The sequence below is a fragment of the Mastigoproctus giganteus genome, chromosome 6, assembly GCF_048544385.1.
Source record: "Mastigoproctus giganteus isolate SK-2022 chromosome 6, ASM4854438v1, whole genome shotgun sequence".
Lineage (NCBI taxonomy): Eukaryota > Metazoa > Arthropoda > Arachnida > Uropygi > Thelyphonidae > Mastigoproctus > Mastigoproctus giganteus.
Window position 1 is genome coordinate 43,749,725 of NC_143580.1, and position 25,950 is coordinate 43,775,674.

Here is a 25,950-nt window from a genome sequence, read left to right on the forward strand (position 1 = left end):
ATATCTCTTTTACTGCCTCCCTTAATATAATTAGATAGATCCCTAAAATCCCTAAAAAAATTTCTCATATGTAAATGTTGATGTAAAATATCTATTAAGTTAATCTATCTATTAAGATGATCCTGCTCAGCAATCTGAGCTGGATCATCAATGATTAACCCATTCATGTCTGACAGACCAAGTGATTCGTCCACTTCCTTCTAGTGTTTGCATAAGTAAGGAAGTCTTCTGCTTTTGTTTGTCACCCTTTGCTAAAGATCTCATAATCTATCTTAGCTTGCCTAACCTCCTTTGTGACTTGCTTATAGACTAGTTTATATATATGCTGTAGGCATCTGTATTGCGTGATAATTTATTTGCAACCGATGTATTTTTATTTTCTATTATGAGTCTCATCAGTTCATCTAACATCCAGTTAGGTCTAAGCTTTGAACAGTATCTCTTAATTGGTATAAAATGTCTAGTAGCTTCTGTGATTACTACCATGAATGCTTCCCATTTAGAATTTGTTGGTTGTGCCATTAGTCTGTCCCACTGAATAGAAAACTGTCTGAGACCAATGTAGTCACCATTTTTGCCCTTAACTGTAGGGAAGACGTTTCAGTTTCTGATTCATCCATTTTCTATAGATAGTTCCATAGACTCTGCTCTTTGCAATTACCATCTGTTCTTCTGCCTCCTTCCAAACCACACCAAATATGTGCATCTAATCAACATCCATTCACATATTTTTTTCAAAGTAACTTTTTCTACTTCTGTACTTTTTAAAAATTTTCTTATTTCCTGAAAATTACAGTCTACATAAATTTAAATTTGACATCAACAAGCTTCTGCATTTTCAGCCCTCATCAGAGTACTAGAGTACTATATATTACAGTGCCTTTTGTGTTTTCAGTTACTATTGTTGTTGGTTGTGCCATTAGTCTGTCCCACTGAATAGAAAACTGTCTGAGACCAATGTAGTCATCACCTTTGCAAAAGCAAAAACCATTTTTGCCCTTAACTGTAGGGAAGACGTTTCAGTTTCTTATTCATCCATTTTCTATAGATAGTTCCATAGACTCTGCTCTTTGCAATTACCATCTGTTCTTCTGCCTCCTTCCAAACCACTCCAAATATGTGCATCTAATCAACATCCATTCACATATTTTTTTCAAAGTAACTTTTTCTACTTCTGTACTTTTTAAAAACTTTCTTATTTCCTGAAAATTACAGTCTACATAAATTTAAATTTGACATCAACAAGCTTCTGCATTTTCAGCCCTCATCAGAGTACTAGAGTACTGTATATTACAGTGCCTTTTGTGTTTTCAGGTACTTAAAAAAGACAAAAAAAAAAAAAAAAAAAACCTGCATTAAATCCTTTGCCTTACCCTTGGGATTCTTTTCTCAGTGAGTGTTAAACATCAATTTATGTGCAGTTTGATAATTGATACAGTCACATTTCAGTATCTCATTGCACAAAAAGAGCACATGTCACACATTTTATTATGAGAATTGTATTTCTTGTCTCTCTTGGTACTTTTAATTAATAATTCACAAATTCATGTTGATTATTTTTATTTTGTATACAAATCAAATGGTTTTATGAATAAAAAATTGTCATTTATTAATTTGTATCTTGTTAAATGTTGATATTTCATTGCATTCACAATGTGACATAAGTAGCATGAAGTAATGTCAAATTTGAAAGTGACTTAACACAGTTATGCAGGTTGAACTATGTTGCTATTTTAGATTAAACATACTTTTTGTTAAGTTTTTATTAATATTGAAATTTCTATAAACAGCTTACCTCGGAAAACAGATATGGAAAGAAAAATTGAAATTGTGCAATTTGCTAGTCGTACAAGACAGTTGTTTGTGAGATTGTTAGCTCTTGTAAAATGGGCTGCAAGTGCATCTAAGGTTGAAAAATGTGCTGTAAGTTTACTTTGTTTAATATAATTATGTGATTAATTCTTTTAAGATTAAATTTGTATGCCAAATTATTAGTGAGAAAAAGAATTCAAGTTTAATTTTTTTTTATTGTGAAATGTGATGATTGTCTACTTATTTACAGTATCACTCAAAATATTGTTTGATGCCAGTTTGAAGTTAAGTCACTAATTGTTATGTAAACATTTTACAAGAAAGAAGCTTATTTCCTTTAATAAAATATTTTGTGATTTAATTCGAGGGAGTGGACAACCTTTACTGAATGCAGTATACATCAGAAAATAAATATCATTTTACTGTTCATTGTGTAATTCTTAAAGAGGAATTCTTCAAGATCACTTTGTTAGGGACTGTAGTTAGTTGATCTGCATTGTATGGGGCTCCCTCTTTCTAAGTTATTCCTGATTTTTTAGCCTGTGAACATATTTCTCTGTAGTAGATCACACAGCATATATTACACAACAAAATAAAACAATACTGAATAATGTTTGCAGAACTTATTCACAAGAAGGCAAGTAAAGCCAGTAGGAGTATCTCACCATTTGCAAAAAACTAATTGGAGTGTGAGCCACTAGGAATATAGAGTAAAATCTCATCCCAAAATTTTTTATCAAGAAATTTGAATGGGTCATTGTTATGAGCCCTCATAAGCCCAATTGATAGATATGGGAAAAATCTATCAAGGGCTTAGTATGTTTACAAGTGTAATGAGAGAAGCCATTAATCTGGTGATGCATGTCTTTCCAGTTTCTTTTCAGATGGCAGGGGCAGCCCAACAGCAACAATATACAGCTTGCAAAAAACAGCCAAAGACTTGCCTTGGATTGTCTTTAGTAATAGTAGTAGTGGCAAATGAAGCAAGAAAGCAAGCTTATAGCATCAGCCAAAAAAAACAACTACACACTTTACCCATCCATACCCTCCAAGAATTTGTCTAGTTCTTTCTTGAATTTATTTAATCCACCCACTTCCACAACAGAAACTGATGGAAGCCTGTTCCAGCAATCAACCACCCACTGGCTGAAGGTAAACTTTTGCATATCTATCCTGCAACCATCATTCCTCAACTTGAATTTGTGCCCTGTTGTGTCTAAACAAGAGGAGGAATGCCATTAACATTTAGCTTACTCATCATTAATGATCAGTGCCCATTTAAGATTTTCTTGTATTGAAGAGACCTTGTGTGCTGTAAAATGCATTTGAGATTGGCCCACATAAGAAAATATTCAGCAGAATATTTTCTTATGTGGAAGAGAGAAGGCAAACTGCAATGTATTTTATCAGAATGCCCCTATCTGAAATGTGGATGGGATGTTGGCAGAGAAGCCACAATTTTATAAAAGATAGACTTTAGGTTTTCTAATTTTTAGATAATCTGAATAGAAGTTTTGAATTTAAATGTATGCCAAGATCCTTATACACTGACTTTTTACCCAATGATGTCTGTCAATAAATATGTGATTTTGAGATATTAATATGGAGGCCTAAAGAAACACAGCAGTTTTTATAACTTTAGAATTATTAAGATAGTAGTTGACTGCCTCACCTGATGGTCTAGAACTTTCCATATCTTTAAATCATCAACGTAGGAAATCAGAAGCATGTTTTTTTTTTTTTTTTTTTTCCAGTGACAGTAATTGGTTTCACAAATTACTGCTTTTTTAAAGAGGTTTGAAAGTTTAAAAGCTTATTAGAGACTGGAGGAATTCTTAAAGGCCTCTTAGTTGGGACTGTGGGTATCTGATCTCCTACAGAAGTGTGGTTTTTCCTGAGTTTTTCAGTCCATACCTCATGAGATTGGCCTGTGAACAAACACATTGTACAGACATACACTGTGCTGCCACTTTATTTGGTACATCTACCTAGTAGTGTTTTGAGCCTCCTTTAGCCTTCAAAACAGCCTGAATTCATCTAGACATGGATTGAACAAGATGCTGAAAATGTGCAGGAATGGAGTACCGTGCAGACACGAGTGTGTCACGCAGTTCCTTGAGATTCGATGGAGGTGTAGGCCTGCAGCGAACAGCCCTTTCCAGCTCATCCCAAAGATGTTCAATAGGATTGAGATATGTGAGATCCACTGCAGCAAAGAAAAGTCATTGTCATGTTCCTGGAACCATTTGATAGTGATTCAGGCTTTGATCACTGGCGCATTATCCTGCTGGGAGTAACCATGACTGAGGATAAACTGTCAACATGAACGGATGCACTTGTTCAGCAACGATGTTTAGGTACGATGTGGCATGCAGATGTGAATCTATGGGTATCAATGGACCCAGCGTGTGCCAAGAAAACATTCCCCACACCATAACACTGCCCCCACCACCTTGCACAGTAGTTGTCAGACATGATGGGTCCATGGATCCATGTTGTTTTTGCCAAATTCTGAGCCTTCCATCAACATGATGCACCAGGAACTTCGACTTGTCAGACAAAGCAACTGTTTTCCAATCCTCGATAGTCCAGTGCTGATGTTGCTGTGCCCACAGGAGGTGTGCTCTCTTGTTTTTCATTGATAACAAAGGTACGTGATTTGGCTGTTGTAGCCCATTCGCGACAAAGTGCGACTAGTGTTCCGTTGCGATACCTTGTTCTGCGCACCAAGGTTGTATTCTGACGTGATGTGCGACATTTTGGCCTGTCTGTTTGCTTGCACAATTCTAGCCATCCTCCTCTGACCTCTCTCATCAACAATCGATTTTCTTCCACAGGAGTGCCGTTGAGAGGATGTTTTCTGTTCATTGCACCATTCTCACCCTTGAAACTGTGGTGCATGAAAAGTTCAGGAGAACTGCCGTTTCAGAGATGCTTTGTCCAGCACGTCTTGCACCTACTACCATGCCACGTTCCAAGTCCATTAGATCACTCCTTTTCCCCATTCTTCCTACGGTTTTTACGCTTAACTGATACTAGAAAAGCTGTTCTGCTGCATTTTTATCCACAACTGTGGTCATGTGACTTGCAACATTGTGGGACAAACCATGTGTGTGCACACAGCAGGGGCGTATCTAATAAAGTGGCAGTGTATTACATATGGTGCAGAATGGCCCGAGATGTTAATGTGATGTATAAATAAAAACAACAGTAATAACCAAATTGTCTACATAGAATTATCTTACATCAAATTGACATGGCACCATTAGTCATATACAAAGTGGGCAGACTTTTCAATACAGCTGAAACCTGTTAAAATGCAATTCTGCCTATAACGCAATGCAAGCATGGCTCCTAATTTTTGTCATTTGAAACATGTTTTTAATCACAAAAGATCAGCATTTTGGATTTCTTGTGAACGCATGGCGATATTTTCAGTTTAACGCAAATCCGCGATACACATTATCCTTTGATTTTCATATATAAACAACTTGTAACTGTACTTGTTGACTTGTATTGCAGAGGTGCTTGCTGGTTGAAAACTGGACTTAAATTTCTTGAAACAGAAAAGGTAGATTCTCTTTCAATTTTACAGTTAAAATGCCTTATTGAAATTGTTAACAAGAAACAGAGATGTCATGAAACAGTTTGATACAGTTTTTTTTAAAATATGAAAGACTAAAAGTAAAGACTAAAATGTGCAATGTTTGTTCACTAATATCTGCTTAGTTGGAACAACATGCACTGCATTAAGTTTTTCTTTTTCTCCTTAATTTTCAACTGTTTGTTAATTTCAAAATACGAACATAACAGTCAATACAACCATGTAGTAAAGCAGTTTTTGTGAGTATTCATTTGTTTTTGTGACAAAAAGTGTTTATTGTGTTTATTGTGTTTTGTTATGTGAATATTTACACATGAATATGTATATTTACAAAATGAATATCGTTTTTTTTAAATACTTTATTGTACAGTGCATCAATAAAAGATTGAAACAGTGCAAAATTGCATATTATTTCTGTTATTTTTTTGTGTGATTTTTCTTAGGTGTAGTCTTTTTTTCGTGCAATTATTGCACAAAAAAAGAAACGAGCAACAGTGATAGTACATATGAAGTGTGAATGCTGAAAAATGGCTAGAATTTTCTAACATGATTCCACATATCGCAGTGTGATTCTTTGGACCCTGAACATTGCGTTATAACTGGTTTCACCTGTACTTACTTTCTGAAATATGTTTACATCAACCGACTATAGACTTCAAAAGTTGAAAAATAAAAGGAAATGCAAATGCCATTTTGTGAGTGCACATAAACCTTCCACATAAGTTAAATTATTAATTGAATTCTTGTTTTCTTTTGAAACAAAATGAATTCATGGAAAAACTTTAATTTTAAGGAGAGAAGTGCAGTTTTTGTATGCTTGTTTTCTGAATATCCAAGGAAAATATTTACAAAATATTAAATTTTATTGCAAATGGTGGACTACTTGACACAGTGTTGGTGAAATGTTCTCTTGTACATATAAAGTTAATTTTTGATAATAAAAGAATGCTTTATATGGAAGTTTGGGGATGAAGTTAAGACTTTATTTAAAGGAATTTTTATAAACATGGTTGGGACACATCTAAAAACCAGTGTGGCATTAGTTTCCATATATATTTACTCATCAGTTAATAGGTAGTGATATACTTATCATACAAGAGATACTGTAACTACATACAAAAGGTGTACAAGGTCCATGCAGAAAGTATCTGGATTATACTCGCTGTTTAAAGTTGATACAACAGATGCAACAAAGCATAATTTGTTTAGACATCTCGTCTTTACCAGCAGTAAGCTGTTCATTTGCTTGTGACATCTGTTATTGTCAGCTGATAAAGAAGACATGTTTTCGTATCTCATCGTATTGAACATGTGCATGCCCTAAATTTTGCTTTAAAATTAGGAAAAACTGCAAGTGAAACATTTGATCTTAAAATACATATGACTGCGATAAGCCATTTATAAGTTTTTTGAATGGCACAATCATTTCAAAGGGCACAGGGAAGGGAAGTCTGTTGAATGTGATACACAATCTGGATGACTCTCAACTTCAACAAATGATAAAATTATGTTTTAAGCATGAACTTTGGTATGAAATAACAGAACATTAACTGCGAAATCACTGAAGAAACTTGTATCTTCATCAGATTGGGTCATTCCGTTTTAACAAAAACATTGAAATGAATTGTGTTTCTGCATAGTTTGTGTTGTGGTATTTATTTATCTAGCATAGGAGCAGTGTGAACACTGTCAGCAAGTTGCTTCCAATTTGCTTGAACATGCAGCTAATGTTTGAGATGTTTTTGAAATGTACCCTAACTGGAGATGAAACATTGGTTTACTAAATATGAGATATCTAAACATCAGTTACACCACTGGAAGCTCCCCAGACCCAAAAATTATGGCAGGTACACAGCAAAATAAAGGAATTTTTTGACTGTGAGGGCTTTTTTCACCAGAGATAGGCTCCAGAGGGGCAAACAGTTAATAAAGAGTTCTATATTGAAGTTCTGAGATGGCTTCATAATGTAGTTATGAGAAAAAAAAAAAAGACTGTTAAAAGTGGACTCCAAAGACTGGTTCCTTCACAGTGATAATGTGCTTTTGCATTCATCACTACTTTTGCAGTATTTTGGCCAAACATGGAATCTCTCAAGTCTAGAACATTTGATTCATTAGATATGGCTCCATGTACTTTTTTTTTTTTTTTTTTTTAATTTCCTAAATTGAAAAACCATGAAAGGACATTGATCTGATGATATACAAATAGTAAAGAGTAACATGCTTGGTAAGCTTTCAGTGATTTAAAAATTGGCTCTCCAGACGTTCTTCCAAGAGTGGGTAAATATTGGGCTAACCATTGCATTACCTCAGAAGGAACTATTTCAAAGGGAATGAAGTCACCCACCCTATAAGTATGCTTATTTTCAGTATCATAGCAGTTTGATACTTTTTTGAACAGACCTTGTATTGCTATATAAAGTATCATGTGTAATTTATGAAATTAAGAATCTCTTGAGGTACTGGTGAACTAGCCACCTTCCTACTACACATAAAGCAGGGGGTCTCAATCTTTGTGATTCTGCAACCCATACAAAATGACGATGCGTAACCCCATTCCCCAATGAAATAAAATTAACGATTTAATTTGGGCTAGAGTTGGGCAAGAAATAAATGTACAACTTACTTTTAATAATTAAATTTCAGTCTATATATCAAATAAAACAGTGATAGAATCTTACAATTTTATAAAATAAAATTGTTTCATTGGAAATAAACAAATTTTAACTTTAATTTAAATTTAAAGATAACATTTAAAAAAATCTCATCTCTCCCCTCTCATCCCCTTGGGGAGATTGCAACCCAGTCTAAGAATGTCTAAAACAAAAATAAATTTAATATGGGTTATTTGGGTTGGTTAAAAATTGTTATCAAAAAGAATCTTGTAATTAGCAACTTCTTTATGACTGGTGCATAATGGTTTTGTCTGTTGTTCAGATTTGAAACACTTTTCAAAGATTTTTTTTTATTTGTGTGAAATTTTTCCCATCTTCACAAATCAGTGTTTATTCTGATATGTATTTTTTCTGCCCATATCTAGGCTATTATGGCTTTCTTGGACAAGCAATCTATGTTTTTTGTTGAAATGGCTGATGTATTAGCCATGATGTCCCGTGAAACGCTTGTTCATGCCAGGTAAGAATATTTTCATATAATGACTAATTTAGTTGTATTAGTAGTTTTCTGAGCACTTATTGAAAATTAAACATTTATTTATAAAATTAATTACTTTACAAACAGAAATATTTTCAAATGCAACATAATTTAACTGTGCATAATAATTTATACAAGGTATTAATTATTAAATATGTATGTGAAAGTAGATATGTTCTTCAGGTAGTGATTGCACAAAATTCTTAAAACAACTTTCATATCAATAAGATTTAAAAATACAATGTCTTCTCAAAGATATCATGCTTTTCAAAATAAGCTTTCTTTTCACATAATGCTATAGGTGATTTTGTCCTATATAACATTCCTCTTCGTTCTGTTTATTTTTCTTTATGATTATCTGAAAATGTCAAAAATGTTAGAAAGAAAGCTCATTTTGAAAAGCATGATGTCTTTGAGGAGACATTGTATTTTTTAATCTTATTGTTACGAAAGTTATTTCTTTGAGCTAGAAAGTAATATAAAGTTAAATCATTGAAAACATTCAGAATTTCCACTTCTAGATATGAAAAGTTTGCACATTCCACAAACAACTAGATGTATTGTGCACAATGAATTTTAGAAATGAGGCAAATGACAGAAATATCTATAACTGTGCATTAATAAATTTCTTCATGGTATTAATTATTAAATGTATATATGAAAGTAGTTATACTCATCAAGTAGTGCACACTTGTCCTTGCTTATCATATACTTGAAGAAACCTGCATTGAGCAAGAGTTGTACCAAAATTTTGTAAGATCTCCACTCAGTTCTTGTAGCACATTACCTGAATGTAAAAAATTGGTTTCTTATGAAGGAAATTTTTCTTTTTCTGTGGATGTGTCATTATATGGCTGAATGAATGACGCTAGTCTCTGCCAATTTTTTTTCTATTATTATGTATAATAAAATAAAGTAAAATAGTAAATGCTATTCTGAATTAGGTTTTACTGTTAACTGTGAGGGGACATTGTTGTTGCCTCAGTGATGATGACGAGGCTTAAGCTCTAGAAGTGAGTACTTTTTTCCACGTAGTTAACCAAAAGTAGCTAATACTTCTTTTAATCAGATAACATCACCCAGTAATTGTATCCATTAAAAATTCAAGGCACTACCGTGACTTTTTGAAATTATTTGGTTCTGCCATCAAACATCAGATAGTCTGTGTTAGTAACCTTTGAACAGTGAAATAAAGTCTTTTATTACGAATTTTAGAACAAATGCATTGAATATAAACAAGCAGCCAAGCAGTAGAAAACTTCAAAGTGAAAGCTTGGCTGCTCATTTAGATTCAGTGCATTCATTCACTGCATGACACGTTTGCTAATACAGCCTACTGATCACAGCAGTGCTTTGAATTTTTAATAGATAACTGATTCATCTACTGGGTGATATTATCAGATTAAAAGTGATATTAGTTACTTTTGGTTAATTACATGGACAGAAGTAGTCATTTCTAAAGAATCTAAGCCCAAGCACCCTCACTGGAGGATAACAGTGTCCCCAGATGGTCAACTGTAAAACCTAATGCAGAATAGTGTTATAGAACTATTTCAATTTATCAATAAACTATGTTGAAATAGTACCCCACCTGTTAATTACTTCATAAATCAGGAAGCACTTTATTTTAAAAAAGTGTAAAGAAATCACACTATTATTTAAAAAATTATTAAAAAGACAATTAATTCTTTTTTTAGTCAATTTGTCTCCCTATCTAAAAGTCCTGAAATGCTTTTACTGTTTGACAGTCCATTCCTGTTGGCAGTTTGTGAACTTTAACAATGTTTCTTTTCATGTTGGATATGGCGCCTCCGTAGCCAGGTGGGCAGGAGTGGCAGTGCGTAGCACACGCTTCTTGATTAGACCGGGGTTAGAGCCTGTGACCACCAAATACGGAGGATGTGGAAAGGTCAGGGAATGACCACCGCATATCCCCGGAGCAATATGGCCTTAGTTGCTAATGTTCCTAAAAACCAAATAACAAACATAACAAACATTTGGATATCTTTGAACTGCACCTGGGTTTTTAATTGCTGCTCAATTAAAATGAGACTGAACACAAGGAAGCAAAGCTCACTTAGCATTTGCCATCAGAAAAAAAAAAATAATAAAAAATTTACTGGCTAAGAGAGCACAGAATGGGAACAAGGAGTTTTCCACTTATGTATTTACAAAGAAGGAAAAAGTTAATCAGATCAGACCATTGTGGAATGCATATGGGAAAGTTGAATTGAACAGCTACTTCACATTATAGAATGGATAATGGAAAGTTGCATGCAGATAATCCAGCTGATGCTGCAGATGAAAGACCTTTCATGGCAGGGATAAACTGCAAATGAAGTTAAACAGTATGAAATTAGTCATATTGAAATTAGATGATTGTCTGTTAGAAAAAATTTAAAACTTAAAAGGCCAGTAAGGTTTCTGGAGTTGATGGCATATACCTAATAATTATGAAGGAGGCAGTGAGGAACATTTAGGTTAATTATGAGGACATCACTGGACTCGGGAAAAGATTTGTTGTTGTTGTTATTTGGTTTTTAGGAGCATTAGCAACTAAGGCCATATTGCTCCGGGGATATGCGGTGGTCATTCCCTGACCTTTCCACATCCTTCGTATTTGGTGGTCATGGGCTTGAACCCCGGTCTAATCAAGAAGCGTGTGCTATGCACTGCTGCTCCTGCCCACCTGGCTACTGAGGCGCCAGAAGATTTGTCTGGGTGAGGAAATGCCAATGTATTGCGAGTAACTGCAGACCATTCAGTCTGACTTCAGTGGTAGTAAAAATCACAGAGACTTTACAAATGCAATATAGGGGCATCTAGACAGAAATGATATTTTGACGAAAACAGCATGGTTTTTATAAAAGGAAAATTTTGTTTAACTGATCTAGTTATCTACTTTTGAAGTGTTACTCATGAGTTTGATATAGAAAATAATTTGAATAAAATTCATCAAAAACTTGCCCTGCTCTTAAATGCAGCTGTCTTCAATAGCCTTTTGAAATTGGTTCTTCAATAGAATCAGAAATTGCATTTGTTCTGTCTGAGGTCCAAAGCAAAAGTATTCCCTCCCACTTAAATCTTATAATTGGTAATTTGAAATGTCATACATAGTTGTCTATATTTGATGTCTATATTTTTTTATTTTTTTTAGAGCTTGTTTAAAGATTACTTGGACTCTGTAAAACAAAGTTCTAATAATACCTTGTTTAATGATTGTTTAAATATAAGATTGATATCATACCTTTATTGTAGGAAATCTTGACCCGATGCCCACATCAAACTAATCCGATTAATGTAATATAAAATCTTTAAAACCGTGATCATATCCCTATTGAAGGATTATTGAATTATATGATATTATATAAAAAACTAAACTTGTCTTCAATTCACATAGTCTGCCCGCCACCACCAAGGAAGAGCCAAGCACAGCCAATGTACATCCACTTACCCCAGACTAAACCCATTAGCATTGGTAGACCAGAAAGAGAAGACAATTGTCAAAATGTGTTAAAACTTTATTCAATTAAAACCGTATTAAAATATTCTAAGGTTGAACTTCTTAATATATGACCATGTATTTCAGTCGTAAACCGTGCTCACAAGAAGTAACGAGTTAAAAACAATATCCACTCTCTTATATTTTAAAAATAGGTGCATCACGACAAGACTTCCGTTAACCAATGTGAATCATGCTATTCACACATGTGCATGAAGGTCCACGTGTCCAAAATAGTATATGGTCTCCGTACATTTATAGAACAACAGTTTAATTTCATTTCAAGTGATGAAGCAGTTGTTTCAACTATTAACAGTTTTATGTATTCTTTCTGTGAATTAATTACTTTAGCTTCATTAAACAGAAAAATGTGGTTCTCCTGAATGGCGTGAAAGGAAAGTTCAGATGCACCTGTCCTTTTCGCCCTCACAGATGCCTTGTATTGTTGTAAACGCATCGAAAGATAATTTTGGGTAGAACCGATGTAAAAGGAATTGCACTTCTAAAGAATGTAGAACAGTTCAATGTGGTAGAACAGTTCAAATCATTCTTTCGTGTAGAACAGTTCAATGTGGTAAGCAATTGTTAACTACTGACTTATTTCTTGGTCATTCTAAATTATCTATTCTTTATTTTATTATTTGTTCGGTATAGAACATATACCATTTTGTGTAATGGGATAATTTATGATAAATCAGCTAGTAATTGGGTATTAGGAATTAGCCATTCCTCTAATTTTCTATATTATTCTATATTTCATCATTATCTTTATCTATTTAACACCATAAGGTGTCTTCTTATAGACATACCAGGATCCCTTACTTAAAGGGTTGGGTAGTTACGCTTCCGGTTAAATCCCATGTACAATTATATAAATGCTTTTTTCTTTACTTTTCATTTTTTAATATCTAATCCTAATTTTTCATACCTCAAGATCTATTAGAGTAATTTGAGGGAAATTGAGGTACTATTACTATACTTATCCTCACTTCCTTTCTCCTAATGTTAGCTATAGCCTGCTTTTGTATAAATAAAAAATAATACCACAACAGAAATTGAAAATTATAGTTGGCCTTCTTTTTTCTTATTTCCTTTTTCTATATATTCGTTTCGAAGGTATCTGTCGGGCTAAATGTTATCTTGCCTGTTTGCTACTAAATTATAACAAAATTAAGTTTAAGATTTGGACACTGATAAACAGGCAGATAGTAATCAGAAACAGATAGCTCCGTTAATTATTGGTAGGATATATTGAGAGGGTTAGCCTTGAAAAAGTCCCTTTCAATGTATCTCTACATCAATAGTTAACTACATACTCATCATTGTATTATATATTTATATTTTATTACTAATTATATGTTTATTTCCAGGGTTTGGCCTTATGGTCTACTGTAAGTTGTATATTGTTGTGTTCATATACATGTTCAGTCTCTATATAGTACTTATTGTGCTTTTACTATAATAACTATATATAAATATATATATATTGATTTTTTTTTTTTTTAGCTTTCATTTGGGCCATATGCACAGATAAATTTCTTTGCATATGACACTAACTACTATCTTAAATTTTATCCACATGCCTCTACTTATAATATTGCTTCCCAGCCAATTAAACTTTCTTTTACCAGTTCTAAAACTATTGTTACTCCTTCATTGCATTGAATTTTACTTCCAGAATAAATTAATTTATAATTGTTGTATTCTTGTTTTTATCCTCTTGGCCACCATTTAAGTTCTAAATTTTGATGGTGAAAATTCTAATGCTTTGAAAATATGCTGAATTTTGCTGAATATCAGCTTTAGGTATTTGTACTTTATAACTTATTTTATAATTGACAGTGTTCATTTATAAATTATTAATATTTTTACCTTTTCTTATTTAGATCTTTTTACATTATACTGAATGTCTTTTTCTTGTCTTAAGAGTGTGTGCGTGCATATGAGTGAGTGCGCATGTGCAGTAAACTCTGGTTATAGGATCACTGGTTATTAGAATTAGCTGCTTTATAGAATCAAATTTCAAAGAACAGATTCAAATTAGTAAAATGCACTACACCTTCATCATTTATTAGAATCACACCTTCGGTTATAAGAATCAAGTTTGAATGCCTCTGTGATATTTTTCTAAAGCACATTTCTAGAGGTCACAACCATAAAACAATAAAATCAATTTGCAGTTTTTTGTTTGTACAGTCTGTTACAAATGGTTAGTAAACTCAATCTTATTGTATTTGTGATAATATCGTTAGCTGGAATTCTGTGTGTTTTTATTTTATTATGGTGAAATGTGTTTTCCCTTCACTGAAATCTTCAATCATATAAAAAACAAATAAATTTTTAGAATGTACTCCTCATTCCTGTATCTAAACTTTTTACTCTGTATCTCACTTGCACATGTCATGTTAGTTCAGATATGTGCATGCCGTGTGCTTTGTTATTGATTGATGCTTATCTTTTTTACTGTGTTTTAAATTTTACCCACCCCTAAATGTCAGTGAACAGAAAGAGAGTGAATTTGAGTGTAAAAGATAAGTTACGAATTATGGAAACATGCAAAAAATTAAACTTAAGCAATGTATCTCAAAGGGAAGCAATAGTAAAATTAGTAGTGCACCAGTCATCTTTATCAAAATTATTAAAATCACATCACACATTAAACACTAATGTGATTAGGGAAACCAGAAAAAGGAAGTGCGAAGGGAAAGGCTAAACAGTAGATGAAGCTCTGTTGGTTTGGTTCAAACAGGCCAGCTCATTTAATGCATCAATCAATCATAGCATTCTCCTTCAAAAAGCTAATGATTTTGCTATAAAACTACACAATGTTTAAGGCGACGGACAGATGGCTGACAAGATAGAAGGAGAGGCATGATATTGTTTACAAAAAACTTCATGGAGAAAAACAGTATTCTGATGGTTATGCAGCTGACAACTGGTTGAAAATCTCTTGGTAAACTGTGTTAAGCACTTATAATCCTGAAGACATTTTTAATACAGATGAAACAGGGTTGTACTACAGGACTACCCAAGACCATTGCATGATTTTTAAAAATTCCTCTGCATCTGCAGGAAAGAAGATTACAGTTCTTTTAACATGCAATATGACAGGAACAAGTAAGATGAAGCCATTAGTTATATGCAAGACTAAATCACCTAGATGTTTTAAAGGAATAAAACAGCTGCCTGTTAAAATGCCAATAATGCCAGCGCTTGGATGACAGCTTCTTTATTTGAAGATTATCTTTGTAAATGGGATTTGCAATTGGATAAGAAAAAAAAAAAAAAAAATTTCATTGTTATGGACAACTACCCAAATCATCCAGAGTTGACTTTCAAAAATATTGAATTAGCTTTTCTACCTTCGAATACACATCACTGATTCAACCTCTCGACCAGGAAATCATAAAAACCTTTAAGACCTTTTATAGATCGGATATGAGGCAAAGAATCATCTAGTCTATAGATGATGGTTTGGGAATGTCATCTGATGTCACAAAGCAGATAACTGTTCTAGATGCACTTCATATGACAATGAGTGGCCTGGAATGAAGTTTCCAAAACCTGCATTTTCAACTGTTTCAAAAAATGTGGATTAATTATTCATGATTAATTATTCACGATGGTGAATGTACTGTTATACAATATTGAAAAATCTATACATACTTTGCAGTGATAATTTAAAACAATCTCAAATAAATGACTTTTAAATTATAACCATATTGCAAAGTATTATGTTTAATTAAAATGTATATTAATTAGGCTATGTATAAATTTATTTTTATTTTGCTAACCTGTGGATAATATTCTTCCAATTTTAACTTAACATTAAATTGGTAATAAAGTGTAAATTTGTGCTTTATCTTTATTTTTATATAGTCTGTGGATAATATTCGTTGATTTTCACTTATTAGAATCAAAATGAAATTTGCAAATGTGAACACTATAATCAGTGCTTACTGTGTGTGTGTGTACATATATATATATATATATATATATATATATATATATATATATATATACATACATACATACATACATACATACATATATTTTTTTTTCCCTTCAGATTGCCAAGCTTTCATCTTCCATGTGCAGTAGAAGTATTAACTTTAGGTACATATTCAAGGTTACCAACATGCATTAGGGTAAGCACATTTTAATTTCAATTGCTGATTATTTTTAGGGCATTCTATTTAATAAGCTACAGAAGCATAAAGGTTGGTCAAATGAGCCAAAGCATTATGACCACCATGTCTCCATAAGTGGATGCATCCCACAGCACCTAGGATTGATGTCACCCACTGAAGAAGCATATAGGGTGACAGAACAGGCGATGTTTATATGTTCATTACTATGAAATGCAATGGGGAACGGGATGGATCTGATGGAGTTTGAATGGCTGTGGTACTAGGAAGCTGGGGACCAGCATCTCAGTAAGCATTGTTAGCTGTTCAAGTGCTGCCACAGTGGAGGTGGGACCTGGTATGAAGAGGGACACGCAACCACCTAACATGCTAGGATGGGGAGATCATCCTAGCATGCTCAGTCCCTCATGTGAAGTTACTGTATAAGATTGAACAGGTTAGGATTACTGGTAAGATTCTAAGACTGGGTGGCTTCAGGACAGAAGGCAGAGGGTTGTGATTAATGGATATTCTTCAGATTGGTGTAATGTTAGGAGTTAGAACCTCAAGAATTGGTTCTTGGACCACTGTTGTTTCTTATTTTCACAAATGACATTGACGAAGGGATAGAAGGGATGATGTCAAAATTTGCAGATGCCGTAAAGATTGGCAGTCATTAATGATCAGTGCCCAGCAGCGCTCCTTCAGGATTACTTGAACAGACTTCAGAGATGGTCAGGGAAGTGGCAACTATGTTTTAATGCTGCTAAATGCAAGGTCTTACACTTGGTGGGATAGAATTAAAAACAGTGGAGAGGGAAAGGGATCTGGGAGTTACAATATAGGCAGATATGATGTTTTTTGAACATTGTAAACAGGTAGCCAGGAAAACCCATTTTGTCCCATTGATGATTTATTGAATGTTATCCTGTAGAAATAAGAGAGATCATAATCTCACAGTATAAGGCAAGTGTAAGACCACATTTGGAATACTGTGTTTAGGTATGGAGACCGCATCTGAGAAAAGACATTGAACTTCTTGAAAGGGTCCAAAGATGGGCAACTCAAATGGTGAGATCGGCAGAAGGGCGACTGTATGAGGGAAAACTCCAATTATGTGGGCTGAACTTGGCAACCAGGTACCTTAGACGTGACCTGATTGAGGTTTATAAGGTTCTGAGAGGGATTAGTAAAATGAATCAAGGTGGAATTTTTACTGTTATAAAGAATTCTGGAATTAGGGGCCATAAATTCAAATTACAGGGCTTGAGGTTTAAATTAGATTGTAGGAAATTTTCTTTTAGCCAGCGAGTCATTGATAGCTGGAACAAGTTGCCCTCATAGGTAGTTGAGGCTGACAGTTTGAATAAATTCAAAGGCCTAGTGGATACTTACCTGTGTGAGAAGGGAAGCATATGATTTGTGTTTTCTTATCTACTTGGTTGGTTTTTTTTTGCCAGTGCAGCAAGAGCCTGTGGCTTCCTTGCACTATATGGCAAATACTATTACTATCACCACTGGTTGAGAGTTGAGGTGAATGGTGGTTAGCACGTGCTGTCCAGGACAGCAGATATCATGGTTTCTCAATTAATGGCAGGCTATGACCATGCCGCACAGAAACATTTTTGAGCATACCATCCACCGGATTCTCTTTCAGATAGGCTTGTGGAGTATGCGACCTGTTCACATGCCCATTTTGACTGAAACACCTCTCTGCATGCATGAGCATTGGGAGCACTGTTCCTGGACATGAGTTGGCTGGAAATGAGTCTCCTTTTCTGATGAATCAAGGTTTCAGCTTCATCTTGCTTATGGATGGGTGCATATTTGATGGCAAGCAGGTAAACACCTGCAATCAGGCTGCATGAATGATTGGATGAAAACAGGCTGGCAGCATTGTGGTTTGGGGATGTTTTCATAGATATCACTGGGGTCCTCTCATTCCCACTGAACACACTCTCACCACCAGATCCTATTCTACCTTGACATTGTTTTGGATCATGTTTTGCCCTACATGGTGACTGTGTATCCAGATGGCACTATTGGATTCTTTCAACAAGACTGCCCCATGTCATAGGACCTACATTGTTCAGGATTGTTTGAGAATCATGTCCAAGCATTTCATGTGCTGCCCTGGCTGCCAAATTCTCCCAATATCAATCCAATTGAACATTTGTGGGATGCAGTGGAAAGCAGCAAAAGACAGCCCAACACATAATTAGGTAGGTGGTCCTAATGTTTTGGCTCATGAATGCATAGCAGATTAAAAGTTGTACTCTGTGTGTTAGAAGTAATATTAAACCATTCTCTCTCTCTCTTTTTTTTTTTTTTATGTGTGAAGCTAAATTTGATTTAATGATGTTTTTTGGTATGATGCCAAAGAAATACAATCTATTGTTTAAAATATATACATGAGAATTTCTATGTATTGTAAAATCTGGAAAATGTAAAGTGCTTGCTTTGTGTATTTTTTTTTTTTTTTTTGTGAACAACAAACACAAAAGGGATTAGAACCTATAGTACTTAGTACCGTGCTTGGGTTGGAGGTTGAGAAGACGAAAGAAGATATTTGTTGACATTGGACTTGAACTTCTGTAGATTGTAATTTTCAGGAAATACGTATGAAGGAAGGTTGTTCCAGAAAATGGCAGTTGAATGAATAAATGAGGAAGATGAAAAGTTGGTTCTGTGGGTGTGAAGTTGGACAGTAAATGGATGTTGGCTGGTGGCAGCACGTGTTCGGACTGTTTTGAAAGAGAGAGCGGGAATTATAGAAGCCAGTTCAGAAGAACAGTGCCCATGGATGTATCTGTAGAAGAGGCATGCAGCAGAAAGATTACGTCTATGAGAAAGCGAGTGGAGAGACTCTGTTAGAGATGAATCATTAATTAACCTAACTGCCCTCTTCTGAATGGAATCAAGAAGCCTGAGAGAGGTTTTGGGGGCACCACCCCAGATGTGGGAACAATATTCCATGGCAGGGCGGATTTGCGATTTATACAGAGTGAGCAGCTGTTTGGAAGAAAAGTAATGCCGAGAGCGAAAGAGAAAACCAAGTTTTTTTAGATGCAGAGGAAGCAATATTTGTAATGTGCTTGTGCCAAGAGAGATTAGAAGTCAGGGTAATCCCCCAAAAGAGATATACCATTTTGCCTAGAAATCGAAGTGTCACTAAAGATAAGCATAGGAGCAGAAGAATCCTTTTTGTGAGATATAAGACAAGACTTAGTTTTAGAAGGGTTGAAATCAACTAAGTTGTCTTTGCCCCACTGGAGAATTACCTGAAGATCGGCATTTAAGGAATTGGTAGCAGATTTTCGAGAAGTTGAAGCTGATTGAGCAGGACAAGGTTTCTCAAAATGGAAAGTGGAATGCAATGTGCTATCATCGGCAAAACTATGGATAGGATTTCCAGTCAATGGAAGAAGGTCATTAATATACAAGAGGAAAAGAGTGGGGGAAAGAACTGAACCTTGGGGGACACCGGCATTAGTGGAGAAGTTAGAAGATAGAGAGCAGAGCCATCTACCATCACCCTCAGTGAGCGATCAGAGAGAAAACTGGATAACCAATTACTAAAAACAGTTGGCAAACCATAAGATGGAAGCTTGTTTAGAAGACCTTTATGCCAAAGACGATCAAAAGCCTTTGAGATGTCAAGAGCAACTACTTGTGTTTCACCGAACCTTTCCATTGAATTAGTCCATAAATGGGTAACATAAACCAGAATATGACCAGTGGATCGACACAGACGGAATCCATACTGGCGATCGTTGATCAGACAGAAGGTTTCTAGGTAGTTTAAGAGTTGGTGGTTAATTGATTTCTCCATTACTTTAGAAAGAGTAGAAGTAATTGCAATGGGACGATAATTGGATGGGAGGGATTTATCACCCTTTTTAGGAACTGGCTGGATATGAGCAAATTTCCAAGCAGAAGGAAAAACCCCTTTGGAATAAGAAAGTGAAAAAAGGCGGCAAAGAATAGGAGTAAGTTCAGCAGCACAGGTTTTGAGAACAAGTGGAGAAATACCATCAGGACCTGATCTGACATGATCTCAGCAAACATTGACATCAGAAGTTTTGAAACAGTAATCCGACCATGGAAAAGAAGAAAAGAAGTCTCGTAGGTCATCCCATTTTGCATTCTTGTAATGCCAAACAACACGAGGTTGGGAATAGCCATGAGATAAAGGTTCCATTGGAGAAGAGACGATCACCAAGTTGTGATCTGAAGTGCCTAAAGGACCTCTCACTTTGACCGTGTACTTAGAAGGGTTGTTTGTGAGAAAAAGATCAAGCGTATTGGCTGTATGATTAGGATTGTCCGGTATTCTTGTAGGTAAATGAACCATCTGTGCTAGGTCATTAATAATTGCAAAAGCCTCAGCATCTCGTCTCGACCTGCTGGGTCGGTGTGACTAGAAAACGGAAGCCAGCTGGAGTTGTGAACATTAAAATCACCAAGGAAAATTACCTCACTGTTAGGAAAGTTGGACTGGAGAAAGTCAATTTTCAAAGAGAGGAAGTCAAAGAGCTCCAAGTGATTAGTGGAGTTGGGAGAACGGTAGAGACAACAGATGAATTTGACACAATGAGGTAGAGAGATTTTAAGCCAGAGAAGATCAAAGAGAGGAGATTCCAAATTGCCAAGTCTCTGACAGGGAATATCAGAATGGACATATGCACATGTACCACCTTTGAGGCGAAAGGGATCATACAGCGAATAATTTGGGCATCTGGGATGAGCAATAGTTGAATCAACTGATAACTGAGATTCTGTCAGAAAAAGTACATTGGGTTTGGCAGACTGCAAGTGGAAATGGACATCGTTGAGATTGGAATTGAGACCACGTATATTTGTGAAATGAATTAGGAAGTGCTTGAGAGGTTTAGATCTTTTCGCAGATAAGCTTGCTCTATTAGTTTGACAATTCATGGTGTATTCAATAATAAGAAAAAGTGAGTGGGACATCCTGTATGAAGTAATGAAATTTTTGGATATGGCATACACGTGGTAAGAATATACCCAGATCCTTGACATAACGTGGCCTCGACAATGCTCTCCGCATACACACTACATGGACTCCCTCCAGTCACTATCTGGCAGAGTGGAGGTAGCAAGATTATACACTAGCTGATCCGGAAGCCTCCTAGAGAGTTACCAATAAGTTCGGTCTTGGTGTACTAACTAGCGGCCGGCCTGCGAACACCGTTTTAGAGCTGTACCCTCGAAATGTAAGGATTTCTGTACTGTATGTAGATGTGATTTGCAGTTTCAAGTGGTAGGATGAAATGCAGTGTTATTAGATATTTGGACATCACAAGAATAATGTGTAGTGCAAATGTTTAAAAAAAAAAAAAATGGAATCAAAGTGAAGATGACAGTTTCCACTACTGTTTTTGTAAAAAAATTGATTCTGGAAAACTAACATGAAGGAAGAAAGAACAAATTGATGTACAGTTGTCCTTGGTTGAGCAACTAACAAGTGTAGAAGTAAACTTGAAATAAATTAATTATTTGAAGTTGTATTTGGCATTTTAACAATTCCTCATATTATTTCTGAGCGTGAGGGGGATATACAGCTAGGTAAAAAAAAATTATATTAGATTTAGAGAACGGAGCAGTCTACAAGTTAATCCTACAATTCATTAATAGCAGTGCTTCATGCTAAGATAAATGCATTTCCTCATCTTAAGGAAATGTACACTAATGAGCCAAAACACATTTATGACCAGTGAGTCATTATGCAAATCAAAGCAACTGCAGGTGAACTATGGTGCATGCGCAGATCAGGAAAAGGTATAAAAACACCTGATACTGAGCTTTGTTAATCAGTGTTGTTACTCTTGTTCTTCAGATGGGGAAGGCAGCAGACTTAAGTGAATTTGACAAAGGCCAAATTGTAATGGCCTGATGACTTGGTCAGAGCATATCCGAAATGGCACGGCTGGTGGGGTGCTCATGGTCAGCCGTGGTTAGTGTCTACCAAAAGTGGTCCGAGGAGGGGGAACCCATGAACTGCTGGCGAGGTGTTGGACGACCACGGCTCATTGATGCTCAGGGTGAACCAAGGCTCTCCCGGATAGTACGTGGCAAAAGAAGGGCGAATGTGGTGCAACTTGCCTATAATTGGAATGCTAGTGACAAATAATTTCACTGACAAGGAGTAATGTGTCAGAACACACAGTACATTGAACCCTGCTGAAAATTGGGCTGCTCTGAGTGCCCATGCTAACCATGGTTCACCAGTGGCAGTGCCTACAATGGGCATGCGAGCATCAAAACTGGACCTTGAGTGATTGGAAGAAGGTCATCTGGTCCGATGAATCACGTTTCCTGTTGCACCATATGGATAGCCGGGTACATGTGCATTGTTTACCTGGAGAAGTGACTTGATGCACCGTGGGACAAAAACAATCTGGTGGCAGCGGTGTCATGCTTTGGGTGATGTTCTGCTGGAATACCCTGGATGTTCTCCTCTGGTGGGCCGACTTTCAGCAGGATTATGTGCCATGCCACACCACCCAAATTTTTCGAGATTGGTTCGCAGAACATGAGGTAGACTTCCAGATATTGCCCTAGCCTCCAAATTCTGCTGACATCAATCACACGAGCATCTGTGGTTTGTGTTGGAACAGCAACTCTCATCTGCGGCGTCTCAACCATGGACCTTACAGGAGTGAAAGGATCTGTTGATTACGTGTTGGTACCAGATACCACAAGACACATTTAGAAATCTTGTAGCATCCATGCCTCGCCAGGTACGAGCTGTTTTGGCTGCACGTGGAGGACCAACATCATATTAGGTAGGTGGTCATAATGTTTTGGCACATCAGTGTATTTATCTCAGCATGAAGCAAAATGCATAATTAAGGAAATTTTATTATTTTATGAACCAAGAATGGCTTTGTTAGAATGAGCTTGCCAAAACAAATTATTACGATGAACTTAAATTGCACACAAAGACATTAAGACAGCCAGCCAGCTGCGAATTTTACTGCAGACTGATAGAAATGACACGTGACTTGGACAACCTCAGTATTAATACAGTTTCAGTTTCACCTTAGGTACTAAAAAGGGTGCCAGAAGATAACTCATTAGAACAGTTGAAAAAGATATAAATTAATTTTGTTTTACTCCGAGAAGTTTACAGGACAGTAGAAGAATATTACTATACTTTGTCACGTCACTCATTTTCAGAGGGTTGGGTTTAAACCTTTTCAAATAAGCAGAAACCTAATTGAGAGAGAGAGAGAGAGAGAGAGAGAGAGAGAGAGAGAGAGAGAGAGAGAGAGAGAGAGAGAGAGAGAGAGAGCAAGAATCACTAAATGTTCTGTTAATCTTCTCTTTTTTCTCACTCTTCTTTTCTCACTTTGTAGGATGGATATTAATTCTGATTAGTCATATTTGGTATTTTGATTTTGTACATATAGGATAAGATAGTTCCACCAGACCCTATTACTCCCTCAGAAAAGAAAGTTACTCTTCTGCGTCTTAATCAAATCATCCAGTACCGTCTAGTTTCATCTGAATTGCCTCCACAGATGAGAAGCTTAAGAATTGGTAAGTTGCATCTAGTATTTTATTATTTTTATGCTTTCTTGTGACAATAAAATTTATCCCAGATTATCTTCAAAAATATTTTTTTCTTATAATTTAATGTTTGCTACCTGTTAATTTTTTTTTCTGAAGAACTCCGATGAATGGTAAAATCGAATCCGTAAACAGTTGGGTAAAAATTAGAAAACTAAAGTTGAATAAATATGTCAGCTGAGTGGAAAACACAAGATTAAAAAAAAAAGAAAAAGGGGACTGGACAAAAAAAAGAAAAAGGGGGCTAGGAACTAGGAAGACCCAAATTTAGATGGAAGGATGCAATCAGGTTGGAAAACTGAATGAGGGCAACAAGTTGCAAGGAGAAGTGGCTCGCTTTCTTCTCCTCTTGAACACATTCATTGCATTTTAATTTTATTTTGATTGAAAATTACTCAACTCACTTAATTCACTGAAAATGAAACTTTCTTTGCTGCTGAAGTGTTGGAACAGCAAAAAACAAAACTGAGCTAAAACCTGATGGATAACTAAGTGTTAACAACGAAAGTCGCTGTATCCAATGAGTGTGTTGTGGTTACAGAACTTACTGTAATGTTCATCTGCATCACATACACAGTGTGCCAATTAAATAACGAGATTGACACTACTACAAAAAAAAAAAAAAAAATAACACTAATGTTAAGTAAGGTTATGTATTTTCAAAGTAATCACCTCCGATGTGTACACACTGTTCACATCTGTTATACAAGTTTTGAAAACACTTCTGGAACTTCTCTTCCGGTACCGCTTTCAGCTGTAGTCACTGCAGCCTGGATGTCTTCTATCGTCCTGTATCACGTGCCTTTCATGGCTGTTTTCATTTTGAGGAACAAAAGGTAATCTGCGGGAGCCAAATTTGGAGAATTGGGGGGTTTGATGACTAGAATCGATTTTTTTGCCAAAAACACCCAACTTTCTTTTCTCATTGCTTGAAACTCAATGAATGTGGTACAAAATAAGAACAAATTTTTTTCTTACCCAAATCTCTTAGAATTTCTTGTACAGATTCCTTATTGCTACCAATCATCTCAGCAAGCAACCTTGTTGAAATTGATCTGTCTTCAGTCACAATTTTTCTAACCTTTGTGACAATTCCTGTGTTTCAACAGAGATCGGTTGGCCAGGTTGGGGATCATCCTCTAATGACTCACTTCCTTTATGAAAACGAGAAACCATTCAAACAGCCTTGGTTGAGACAAACATTCATCAGCATAAACTTTTTTTTAAATCGTCAAGTTTCCGTAGCACTTTTTCCCAATTTACAATAAAATTTGATAATTGCCCTTTGCTCCATTTTATATTTTCTGATGACGTGCACAAAACTATTATTACTCTTTCCGTCATAAATCACAAACTACTGACCGCACAAGTTTCAACTTGCATTTGTTGAAAAGAGCACACTCTAGCAGATCTAATCATGTACTATTTTGGCCTCTTACATTAATACTAAATGCAGAGTGCATACAATCTCATTATTTAATTGGTGCACTGTGTATACATATGGATTTTGTAAAAAGGATTGTCACCTACTACCATATTCAAATTGAACAGTTCTGACATCCTGGTTTTTTTTTTTTTTTTTTTTTTTGTTTTTTTTCGTTAATTCTTTCTGAATTGTTTTCAGTAATTCAGAAAGAATTTTTAAAAAAATTTATACATTTAATGTTTTCATTTTCAATTTCTATGCTGGGACTTTGAGAAATTAAATTTGCTATTTGGAACTGCTTGCATGTTGAATACAGATCAATTTGTAGCTATCATAGGCTTCAGTACTTTTCATCTCTCTGTAATTGTTCCAGCCATATTTTTCTGTTCTGTTGTATTCATTCATCTCAGCACCCTCCTCCTGTTGTGTTTTCTTAATGGTGTGTATATACGTATGTAAAGCAATACCCCGCTTAGCACGGCTTCAAACGGCACGGGTTTCACTATAACACAGTTTTCAATTAAATTTAGGTTGAAAATTTACTGTGCATATTAAAACTCATTCAATAGCCTACACACGTACTCTACATATATGCTGTGTTGTCGTAGCCTAGGTATGGGTACATATATGCTGCACATATGACAGTAGTCCCTCAGGCAGTCAGTGGCAACAGTGTCCACTTTTCTTAATTCCATCCTGACGAGATGACACGATATCTTTTCATTTCACA

General features: G+C 35.5%; 1 protein-coding gene across 1 annotated transcript in view; it reads left to right on the top strand.

Annotated features, from left to right (window-relative positions):
- The window catches only part of MED14 (mediator complex subunit 14), a 306,818-nt gene that overhangs the window by 47,481 nt on the left and 233,387 nt on the right, over positions 1-25,950 (top strand). Inside the window, exons 3-6 of the mRNA XM_090375928.1 lie at positions 1,791-1,923; positions 8,457-8,551; positions 16,141-16,219; positions 23,635-23,764. Coding sequence (XP_090232054.1) covers positions 1,791-1,923; positions 8,457-8,551; positions 16,141-16,219; positions 23,635-23,764 — 437 coding nt within the window. The remainder of the gene's footprint in view (positions 1-1,790; positions 1,924-8,456; positions 8,552-16,140; positions 16,220-23,634; positions 23,765-25,950) is intronic.